At 45.5% G+C, this 12,435-nt stretch overlaps 1 protein-coding gene across 1 annotated transcript in view; it reads right to left on the bottom strand.

Moving 5' to 3' along the window:
• stx1b (syntaxin 1B) overlaps window positions 1-12,391 on the bottom strand; it is a 73,435-nt gene extending 61,044 nt beyond the window's left edge. The window contains exon 1 of the mRNA XM_050068444.1: window positions 11,874-12,391. Coding sequence (XP_049924401.1) covers window positions 11,874-11,903 — 30 coding nt within the window. The 5' untranslated portion in view covers window positions 11,904-12,391. The remainder of the gene's footprint in view (window positions 1-11,873) is intronic.
• Window positions 12,392-12,435: the final 44 nt, after the last annotated feature.

The following is a 12,435-nucleotide window of genomic DNA, read 5'->3' as shown; positions in this document are numbered from 1 at the left end:
AAAGAAAAACAATGTTATTTTTGAAAAGTCGAGAGCTTCCTAAATCCAGCAATACCAAACATCACATGGTTTGATGACGTAGTGCGCCTGGGAGATACCATTTTACAGAGGAGGGGNNNNGATTTTGGACTTTGTGTGTTTAGGCTGCTCTGGTGAGAAATACATAATAAATAAAAGAAAAACAATGTTATTTTTGAAAAGTCGAGAGCTTCCTAAATCCAGCAATACCAAACATCACATGGTTTGATGACGTAGTGCGCCTGGGAGATACCATTTAACAGAGGGGGGGGGGGGGGGGGGAGCGAGGACGTCGGCGTCCTGGGGGAGTTAGAGAAGTTAAAAAGTAGACTTTTGGACAGTAGAGTGCTGACAGACAAGGACACTCAAGGACGAGGAAATTTTTGGAACATGTTTGGAAAAGTGAAGGAATGTTTGAAAAATTTGGGGATGCTTTTCAGTATTTTTGCTACTTTTGCTACGGTGACAATGTTTCTGGGAAAGTGAGGAAATGTTTAAAGTTTTATATATTGTTAAAGGCAGAGCCATATTTGTAAGAAAAAGACGTTTGTGAAAAGCAAGGACATGTTTTGAAATTTTTGGAACGTGGGAATCTTGTGAAGTGGGGACATCTTTGGTCCTTTGGACAGAGAGAGAACTGAGAACCATCGACCAGGAACATGTCATGGGTTTAAACAGACAGAGAACACAGTGACAATGAAAAACAAGGAGATTTCATGGGTTATAATGAAGCTAGAGAACAGCAGTACAGAGAAGAGTAACGTTAGAGATGAACAGCAGAGAGAACGTGAAGAACGAATGATGTCAGAGTGACCTCGTGTGTGCCCGCAGTGATGGTGTGTTTGTCCTTGACTTGGCTGAAGGATGGCCAACGGTGCACACACACACAGACACACACACACACAGACACACACAGACACACACACACACACACACACACACACACACACACACACACACACACACACACACCTTCAGACTGATAAGCTAGCTATCATTAGCATTGCAAGCACTGTTAGCATCCAGCCTGTACCTAGACTGTACAGTACGCCAGTAAAGGATTTAGCGTGTCCCAGTACATGTCAAACGTGGTACGCAGAAAACACCAGGATGTTCTTTTGCACTCAGTCTGATTCTGCAGTCTGTGATCCAGAATGCTTCACTGTCTGTTCTGACCCACAATCCTCTGCACAGCGTTTATCTCCATGGTAACGGATATATGAACAACAGGGTCAAAGGTCAGGGTGTGACGTCAGGAAACCGTAGTGTGTCTCATCCGTATTTAAGTTTTGGAGGCAAACGAGCGTTTCACTGCACAGTGAGAGATGAAAACTCTCAATCTGCTGCGTCACACCTGAAAAATAACACATTAAATTACATCTAATAATATTCAGACTGAGCACGTTGTTTTGTGAACGTGCTGCTGGCGGATATTGTTTTCCCACAATGCAACACATAGAAAGGAGCAGCTGGAAAACTTCACTGTGAACGGTGATAAAACAGCTTTAAAAAGTCATTTTGCTATTTGTTACTTTAATTTGAAAGGGTCTGCAGCAAGTGTCAGACTGCAGCAGTTCAAGGTAACTTTATTTTGAAAGGAAGTGTCAGACCAGTACAGCTGTTCAGTAGAGCTTTAATCTGAAAGGGTTGCACAGCAGGAAGTTTCAGGCCGCTGCCGTCAAGGTGCCCTTGAGCAAGTCACTGCTGAGAGAGACGAGACGACAGCAGCAGGCCGTCTGTCTGCAGCGGGTGTGTTTGTGTGTGTGTGTGTGTGTGTGTGTGTGTGTGTGTGTTCTGGGTAAATAGAGTCAAACAAACACTAAATCAAACAGACCCGCCCACCTGGTGCCTCCAGGAGGACAAAACAAACACACTCTGCTCTGTTGGTGCTCAGGTGTCTGTTTATGACATCATCACCGATCAATGAACTTTATTTAGATTATTAGTTTTGTTTAATGTGATCAGACGGCAAATTGTTTTATTAAAAAAATAAATAAATAAACAATATTTAATCTGTTTTTTAATCACTGAAAAAGAAAAAATAACTTTTGGTACAGATCTGTCTGTAAAATATAAAATACCTGTTACCTGACACACACACTAACAGCCAGTGATCAGATGCACCTTTGGCAGCAGTGGCCTCATTACAGTGTTTTCTGTTCTGACTCTTTCAAAAATATAATTCATCAGAAAGAAAATAACGATTTTCTCTGAGCTGCCTGTTGATTCTATTTTTAATGTCTTGTTTATTATTTTAAACTCGCCTTCATGTATTGTATCTTCCATTTTGAGTATTGTCTCATTGTTCTCTCTGTGAAGCACTTTGTTCTGATCACTGTTCTATAAATAAAGTTAATTATTATTAATAAACTGCTTCTATCCAGCTGGGAACACGTTAGCTCGGTGGCTAACGGGACAATAACAGCTGCATCAGTCAGGCTGGTCTCACAAATGTTTCATATGTTTTCCAACGAAAAGCAGCGCACCTGAATTCATACATATCCCAGGTATTTTGAAAGGCTGCGATCATGTGACCAATGTGCTGACAGCGCCTGTAACGAGGCAGGTTGAGGTGGTGGATTGGTCATAAAACACTTTCGCCCGGGACTTTTCCCTGGAGTCACGTGTTTGTATCTGCGTGAACTCTGAGTCATTTTAAAAAAAAATAGAATTGTAAAATTATAAATCATAAAACCAAATTAGATTTTAAAAGAGTTGCAGCAGTGCAAAGCAGAAATAGAAAGTAAAAGCGTAAAAAGAAAGTGTCAGCTGTACAAGGAAAGTCAGGGCGAGTTAAAGTCTAAAGTGAACAGATATGTTTTTAGCTTTCTTTTAAAATATTTAGCGAGCTAGCTTCTCTGATATCTATAGGTACTGTGTTCCATAGCTTTGGAGCGTCACTGACAAAGGCTGCATCCCAGATCTTCTTCTGACTGTTGCTTTACGCATAGAAGCTGTTCAAAGTGCTGTAAATAAAGAAAACAGGAAATACATCCTAAAGCATTTAAACACAAATTCATAGGAATTTGAAACTTAGATTTAAAAAAGTAAAATCAGGGAGAACTGCTGGATAAATCAAAAGTAAAATCACAGAGGACCCAGGATTGAGCCCTGGGGAACTCCACTCATCATGTTAGTCTGTTGTACCAATAGAGATTAAAACATCAGTCATTTCTTGAAACGTCTAAAAACAACATGCTACATTCAGAGCCCAATAATAACTGTTGTCTATCCTGGATTTTATTTGCAGATCATATATTTTAAATTTTCCTCCAGTTTCAAAGGAAAGTTTTGGATGAAAAAAAGAGAAACACATTTAGTTTTGTTTTGATAATAAAATATTGATTCTTAAAGTTGTTCTTAAAGGGATAGTGCACCCAAAAATGAAAATTCAGCCATTATGTACTCACCCATATGCCGAGGGAGGCCCTGGTGAAGTTTTAGAGTCCTCACATCACTTGCGGAGATTGGCGGGGGCAGTGGCCAGCACACCTAATGGTAGACGGCGCCCCAGACTAACGTCCAAGAACACAAAATTGAGTCCACAAAGTATCTCCATACTGTTGATCCATAGTGATCCAAGTGTGCTGCAGCTGCGACATAAAAAGTTGTTTGGAAAAACGTCATATGAACTCTGTTTTTAGCCTCACTGTAGCCTGTAGCTCTGACTGCCTCTCTGTGCTCCGCGCTCACGTGTGCGCGCTCAGGGTGATCGGTGATGCACGGTCTCTGAAGAGCAGCAGTCTCGTCAGTACTGATGTCCAGATTCTCAAGTGCAGGCATCGCCAATTCCCAGTCTGAGCAGCAAAGACTTTCCTCATCCGTTGGCATTGCTTTGCATTTGAAACAACTACACCACCAGGTTTCCAGTGCTCGACTCCGGTATTCTGCGGCTGGCTGAGGGTTAGGCTCATGAGCTGCGGCGGCTGCTTCGTCCAGTAGCCTGAGTTCCGTCCGTATACTCGGGCTCAAACAAATACGGCTCAACAAAGAAATGCTGTTCCTCCTCAATTTAAAAGTCTTCAGACATGTTGGGCTGTCCTTTGCTAAAAGACCGTAGTGCAAATTATCTTTTAGCTCTGTGGTTACTGTTGTCTCCCCCTGTGGTGCACGTGTCACGTGATGTAAACACGGGTGAGCAAAGCTCATGCTTTCGCTGGTCTCGCGCAGGCGCACACACGTGGGCGCGGAGCACAGAGAAGCAGTCAGAGCTACAGGCTACAATGAGGCTAAAAACAGAGTTCATATGAGGTTTTTCCAAACAACTTTTTATGTCGCGGCTGCAGCACAGTTGGATCACTATGAATGAGCAGTATGGAGATACTATGTGGATTCAATTTTGTGTTCTTGGACGTTAGTCTGGGGCGCCATCTGCCATTAGGTGTGCTATCCGCTCCACCCACCGATCTCTGCAAGGGATGTGAGGACTCTAAAACTTCACCTGAGCCTCCCTCGGCATATGGGTGAGTAGATAATGGCTGAATTTTCATTTTTAGGTGCACTATCCCTTTAAGGTTCGTCCTCACCATGTTTCTTTTCCTAAACCTGACCTCTGTAACTTTACATTAATAACTTAACTGTACGTTCAGGACGTGACGTCATTCATGGGGTGTAGATTCGTAGGATATTATATGAACCGTCCTTTGAGAATATGTTGATCAGTGTGATGTCATCCTGTCTGCTGACTGAGTGTAAACCAGTTTATACACTGACGGAGGAGCTTCAATAAATAAACTACGACAGCTTCCTCCATGTTGGAGTCTCCAGCTCTCTGTCCAATCAGAGATCAGCTCTGTCAGGATGGCTTCTTATTGGTGCAGAACCTCAACAATAAACGCTGACTTCAAGCAGAGCTCATGCAAGTTATGCACATGATATGATTAAGTCGTGAGAGCTCCTCTGCTCAGCCACAGCAACATGGACGCTACTGTCGGCGTCTAGAAGCCTTGGAGGCTAACAGCTCAGTGAGCTAGCGAGCAGGAAACACATGCAACAGATATATTATGAAATTACAAAGGAAACCTCTGTACAATTAAATATATATATGTGAACTCACCATCCACTAACAGATGAACGTCACAAGTCGTGAACTTAGAGCGTTCAGAAAATTCACGCTCAGGCAATACAACAAGAGGACATTCACATGAACTGCTCTCATGAACACAGTAAACACAACCCCGTTTTATGATGTCGCAGATCGCTGCGGCACCACTGAACTGAAGTGTCCTCAAAATTCTGAAAGTGAAACGACACGACCCGTCACTCTGACACATAAAGCAGAGACCAGCTGAGGAAAGTCGAAAAGATTTCTTTGCAGACTGATGAATAAATGTCACGTGAGGTCAGATCTGATGGTGTGTGTGTGTGTGTGTGTGTGTGTGTGTGTGTGTGTGTGTGTGTGTGTGTGCGCGTGTGTGTGTGTGTGTGTGTGTGTGTGTGCGTGAAGCCGCAGTGACACGTGCATTTTTTTCTAAATAATCCATATGAAACCTTTGAGGGTGAATTATGTCCCTATTTACCCCTGCACCCCACCCCCACCCACACCTTCTGTTAAAATCAATGTAAGTGAAATGGGATATGGTCTCACACACACACACACACACACACACACACACACACACACACGGGCGTCTGTTTCCACATTTGCACAAATTAACTCCAGGTCTTTATCAATAATTCTCAGTGACGGTGGAAAAATATCACAAACACCAGAGGAACGACTGATTGTGAACACATGAACACATGAAGAACTTCCCTCGTATATATTTTTGTTATTAAAACAACATTCATGTGAACTGAACTCTGAACGTGTCCCATCCTTCAGTGTGTGTACGTCCTGTATGTGTGAGGTCTGTGAAACACAAAGTCAAAGTCCTTGTAATTCTGCTGGAGACAAGACTCAGTGTTCGACACCTCACACTCTGAGGGCAGCAGCTGGGATTTAAAAACACTGAGATCATGAAAGTCTAGATTCACTCAGCACAAACAAACACGCCCACATGACACATGTCTGACCAGCCACCAACCAAACGCTGAACGATTCTCTGAGCGTTTAACAAAGAGCGACTGAGCTGCACCAGTCAGTCTGCGGCTCTCCTCACCTCACCTCTGCTCCGTCTCAGATTTCACTCTGATCTATTTTCAGCTGTCGTTTATTTTCACCTTCAAACCGTCTGATTTTAAGATATTTATTCAATAAACATCACAATCAGCCTTAAATCACAAAATACATGATCATACGGTCACGCCTCCAAACGTCCTGAAATGCTCCGGTTTCTGCCTCCTGAGAAATTCAACATGGAGTCTTCACAGGTTTCATGTCATCACTGGGGGGAGGGGCACATTTGGATCAGAGGGTCGAACTAATCCCCCAGATAATCTGAGCATTAAACAATTAATTTGCTGCATTCAGGTGAAGTTTTATGAACTAGTTTGAGGTGGAAATGTCTTTAATTTTGACAAAAATAAACTCGTCAAATACCATCACTTTGTCAGCGTCCCTCAGCATCAGACACCTTTGTGGTGGTAGATACACACTGAGCAGCAACCAAAAGCAAGACAGTCCATCATCATCCTCACTGTGACCTCGTCACATGTCCACGTTTGGTCATGGACTTTCCACGTCCACATATGACGTCCAAGGTACCCTGGGTGTGTTGGTTGTTGACGTTCTGGGACGCCGTGTCAACTTCAGCCTGTTACATGCATTGTCTGTTTTCAAAATACACTTCTGTTTTCACAGGAAATGTACAGTTTGATACAGTCTCTTTCAAAATAAAAGCACTACGTCGGTACAACACCACCAATGTTTTTTTCCTTCAACACACACACATGTAGTTACGTTTAGCCAACACACACATGGTTACGTTTAGCCAGCAAACACACGTGGTTACGTTTAGCCGACACACACACGTGGTTACGTTTAGCCGACACACACACACGTGGTTACGTTTAGCCGACACACACACGTGGTTACGTTTAGCCAACACACACACACACGTGGTTACGTTTAGGAATAAAGAACAGGGTTTGGCTTTAGAATCTTACAGGAAAAGAACACCGGCCTCCTTGGTGAAAGTTAGTGTTTGTTAGACCCCTCCCCGTCATACTCGGACTTGCACTGCCTTAACTTTTGTTGTTCCCCCAGACGCTGCCAGGCACTGTTAAACATCAACTGTGACTGGTCGCAAATCATGCCGACGTGAAAGAACAGCTTTAACGTCAGTGTTTGACACCAGCACTCACTGACCAAAGAGCTGGTTTTCAGCGTCTTCAGAGTAAGACCAGGTTGGAAAGTCCACAATGCTGTCACCGTCCCATGTGAATACAAAAGTCAGTATAGTTACTGATATAACTGTGGTGTGCTAGTACGCACTACACTAGTGACGTATGTTACATGAGGTCACTTTACTAACAACCGTACTTATTCTAAGCCAAACAATATTGTTTTTTCATGTTATCATCCCAACTCGTCAATCATCAACACTGTCAGTGGACCTTAACCTCAAAATATGACGTGTCAGGTTCCCTCCTGAGTCAGTTTTGGAAGTTCAGGGACAGCGTATCAATTTACGACTGTTACATGGAGCTTCTGGGTAAAAGCTCTGAGTCTGTTTGACCACCTCCACTCCCACTCACCCTATGCAGACTTGCTGCCTATAAAACTGATACACCCAGTGTATATAATACCAAAGGTGCCTCTGTCATCACTCACACAGTCATGACAGTATTTGATGAATCAGGAATGATGACAGGCCGGGACATGTGTTGCTGAAACTTCAGGAAATAAACCTAAAATCAAAGTGTTTTATCTGTAAATTTATTTTGAAAGAGGCTGTGTTCATCTAACGAGCAGAAACTGGACATTTACTGTGAAAACTGAACTGACACAACGCATGTGACAAGATTGACAAGCTGTCCTCCCGTTTTTTTGTAGGATTTCTTACAACAACTCATGCACCAAAATTCTTACATATCCCATGTATTTTGAAGGGCTGCAATCATGTGACCAATATGCTAACGGCAGTAAACAGGAAGCAGTCCTGAGCACTTGTAGGGAGGCAGGTTGGGGTGGAGGACGGGTTATAAAACACAGGACTTTCGCCTAGGATGTGAGCTTTGAGACATTTCAAGGTTCGTCCTCACCATGTTTCTTTTCCTAAACCTAACCTCGGAACTTTACGTTAATGACGTAACTTTACATTAAGCACGTGACGTCATTCATGGGGTGTAAATTCGTAGGATATTAGAATATGTTGATCAGTGTGATGTCATCCTGTCTGCTGACTGGGTGTAAACCAGATTACACACTGACGGAGGCACTCCACTAAATAAACTACGACAGCTTCCTCCATGTTGGAGTCTCCAGCTCTCTGTCCAATCAGAGATCAGCTCTGTCAGGATGGCTTCTTATTGGTGCAGAAACTCAACAATGGCTGCTGCCTTCAGATGGAACTCATGAGCTTCTGATTACGACATGGAAAGCCATGTAAACAATATGCTTCAAGTGATTAAGTCGTGAGAGCACCGCTGCTCGGCAACGCCAACATGGACGCTACTGTCGGCGTCTAGAAACCTCCGAGGCTAACAGCTCAGTGAGCTAGCGAGCAGGAAATGTGATGCAGAGGTTTAATGAAAGAGGAAAAAATAAGACATTTATTTAGACATATTATAAAATTAAACTTTGAGTCATTTTAAGGTTCAACCTCTCCATGTTTCTTCTCCTAAACCTGACCTCTGTAACTTTACGTTAATGACGTAACTGTGTGTTAAGGACGTAACTTTACGTTAAGAATGTAACTGTGCGTTAAGGACGTAACTTTATGTTAAGGACGTGACTGTGCGTTGAGGACGTAGCTTTACGTTAATGATGTAACTGTGCATTAAGGACGTGACTGTGCGTTACGTCCTTAATGCACAGTTACGTCCTTAACGTAACTGTGCATTAAGGACGTAGCTTTATGTTAATGATGTAACTGTGCGTTAAGGACGTAACTGTGCGTTAAGGACGTAGCTTTACGTTAATGATGTAACTGTGCGTTAAGGACGTAACTTTACGTTAAGGACGTGACTGTGCGTTAAGGACGTAGCTTTACGTTAATGATGTAACTGTGCGTTAAGGATGTAACATCAACATGGGGCGCAAATTTGTAGGATATCATATTAACCGTTCTACAACAGACACAGGAGGGCAGTCAGGCTAGTTTGCCGTGTGGGTCCGCTGATAAAAGAGTCGGTATTTGAGGAGTTGGGACGAGAACGTGTTGTTTATGAGCATCTGTTAGTGACCTGAGTCACACAGACAGAAACCGGTGACGAGCTTTTAGAGAATCAAAATCTAGAAACAGCTTGAATCAGACGAAGGATGACGAGACGTTAGTGTTTGTGTCAAAGCTCAGAGCAGCTCCAACATCACAAAAGCCAGAACCAGAAGTGTAAAACTACCTGCTGCAGAGGTCTAACATGACGAAGCATTTCCTGCAGCAGGTGGAACAATGATGCAGCGGTTCTCACAACATCACCATCAGCTCTTCATCACTGAATATCTGATCTACCAGAAGTCCTTTTCTGATTTCTGACGCGACGATGAAGGTCTGATTCCTAATGTTTCTGTTTAAGAAGCACAGATTTACAGACAGGCCTGAACTCACCACGCTGGTCTGAATATTAAATGTTTTCTCATCATGTTAAAGGAGGATGATGATGATGATGAGCAGCCTGTGGTGTGACTGACTGCAGGCTGACAGGAGGATTTCTGCCTCCTTCAGTCACATTCACACACTCACAGCGTTCGTTCACACTCGTGTGGACTCGGAGCTGCAGCAGCAAGGAGGAGGAGGAGGAGGAAGAGGAGGAGGAGAGCAGGCAGCGTCACTGTGATGTGGATGATTACATAAAAATATAATTATTACTACTGAGCTGCTGCTGCTGCTGGTGCATGATACAGCAGCATCTGTTACCGGCAGGATTACGTGAGCCGGATTTCACTCCAGTGATCGTCCAACATGGCCGAGAGGAGGACGGATTCATTAATGACTAAAAAGACAAGAGGAGGAGGAGACTACACTCTTCTTCTGTGGTGTCAGTGGACAGGAGGAGAGCTGGAGGAAGTCAAGTTTCATCTGAGAGGAACTCCAGTTTGAACCAAATATCTGGAGAGCGTCCACTGCTGCTGTCTGAATATGAATATGATCCATACACACAGCTGCTATTAAAGCACTGCAGAGGAAGAAGAGGTGATTCAGAGCTCGAACACATGACGCTCCTGTCAGATTCATCACCTCACACACACCTCATGTTTTCATGCTCCGTGTTCACCATCATTTATTCACTCGTCTGATTTTACACCTCAGACAGGAAACTCTGGAGGGATGATGGAGGGATGATGGAGGACAGGAGGAGAGATGGAGAGATGCAGGATGGAGTAAAAAAGAAGGGGGACAAGAGGCAATGGAGGGATGTGGAGGAGAGGAGGGAGGAGGGGAGTGATGGATAAGGACGGAGGGATGGATGGACAGCAGTGCGGTAAACTCCAGGCGGTGCTGAGCCTGTCACTTTTTTAATGCAAATTACCTCCACACACACACACACACACACACACACACACACACACACACACACACCATTCATTATATCCAATAAATCAATCAGATGATCAATATTCCGATCGATACATTTATCTATAGACACACAGTGTTTCAAGCTACATGAGCATCAGTTCGTCGCTGCCTGACGCGAACCCGGTTGAACCCGGGTGGTGGCAGCGGCGGGAGGCGCGTGGAGCTGCTGCAGAGTTTGAGCAGCTGATGTGACACCCCCCACCCCCCCCCCCCACCCTTAAAAAAAAAAACAAAAAACACCACAAACCGCCCAAACCGCCGGCATCAGCTGTTCGCTCAGAAAACCCGCTCCGCACCGAACCGCATACCGCACGCGCGCTCAAACCCTCCGGTCTCACCCGACGCAGAGCCACAGTCATAAAATGGGTGAGGCTTTGGTACAGTGAAGGGACCCCCCCCCCCCCCTCCCCCCTTCACTATCAGCCGAGCCGGAGCGGCAGGAGACACGCGGAAAAGCGGCAGATAAAGCCGCATCCTGATTCATCCATCCAGCCGCGTATCGATCCTTCCTCCTGCCTGATCGGGACTCATGCTCCCACATTCACGCGGCTCTCTATCAGGGAGGAGGCGCGCGCTGGCTGCAGGATGAGGCCTCGGAAAAAAAATCACTGCATTTTGGTCCTCCTCCTCCTCCTCCTCCTCCTCCTCCTCCATCATCAGGTCATCCAGGCACGCATGCATGGACATCCTCGGCCACATTAACACGGATGGGAGCGAATTTATTTTTTTATTTTCACAGCCTAACCCGTTTTTTTCCCATCATGCATGCAGCGCTGCAAGAGCACAGGGCCTCTGCGTCTAAGCGCCGAGCCGCGCGCACACAGCGCACATTAAAGATCTGAAATGAAGGTGTAACCGTGACCTCCAGCCGGTGTGCACCTCACAACGAACCAAACCTCCCCCCACACATCAGATGAGAGCGGAGCCTCCATTTCAGGCTCCATCCTCTCCTCCTCTGCAGCTCCTGCACATCACTCTGTATTCACAGCATGAAGAGCTCAGAGCCGCAACACTGCCTCCTCCTCCTCCTCCTCCTCCTCCTCCTCCTCCGCACACGCACGAGACAGCAAACCTGCACAAATGGGGTCTTTTTTAGCAGGTTTTATCGACCCGCTGCGCTCCGGAGGGGCGGCGAGGCCGTGGAGCTGCGGCGGCTGCAGGAGGAGGAGGAGGAGGAGGAGGAGGAGGAAACATGGAGGCCAACATGGATGGAATAAAGAAGAAAATTCAGCTTACACTTCGCAGTTCCGCCGTACGGTCCTTCATGGTGTCGCCGCGCCGAGCTGGCTGCTAGAAAACGGAGAATCGGCCCTGGTCCGGGAGGGGAGGGGGGGAGGTTACCGACACCGCGTCGTTCGTCGTTTTGCGCTCCGAGATTCCCCAACAAGATTTTTTTTTTCCTGTTTGTCCTCCTCTTCTTTTTGCTCCTCTTCTTCAATTCCCCTGCTCAGACAGAGAGATGGAGGGAGGAACAGCGCGGTGTGACGCGTCTCCGCCTTCTGCTGCTGCTTCTGCTTTGGAGGTAGCTATTTTTTATCCGTGCGCTGACGGCGCGTTCAGACCTCCTCCTCCGCTGTGGCTCGGCTTTTTTTTTCTTCTTCTTTTTTTTTGTTTCGTTAAATCGTGCCTCTCCGCCGCTCTGGCTCTGGCTGGCCCCCCTTTCAGTTCCGCGGCTTTCTCCTCTTCCTCCTCGGTGCGGTCGCAGTGTGGCCCCGCAGCGCGCAAAGCAGCAGCAGCCCGGCAGGAAAACCGACCGAGAGAGAGAGAGTGGGGGAGGGAGGGGGAGGAGGAGGAGGAG

This window comes from Epinephelus moara, chromosome 18 (genome assembly GCF_006386435.1).
Source record: "Epinephelus moara isolate mb chromosome 18, YSFRI_EMoa_1.0, whole genome shotgun sequence".
Lineage (NCBI taxonomy): Eukaryota > Metazoa > Chordata > Actinopteri > Perciformes > Serranidae > Epinephelus > Epinephelus moara.
Note: the sequence above shows the minus strand (reverse complement) of the source record. Positions and strands in the feature narration are given on the sequence as shown.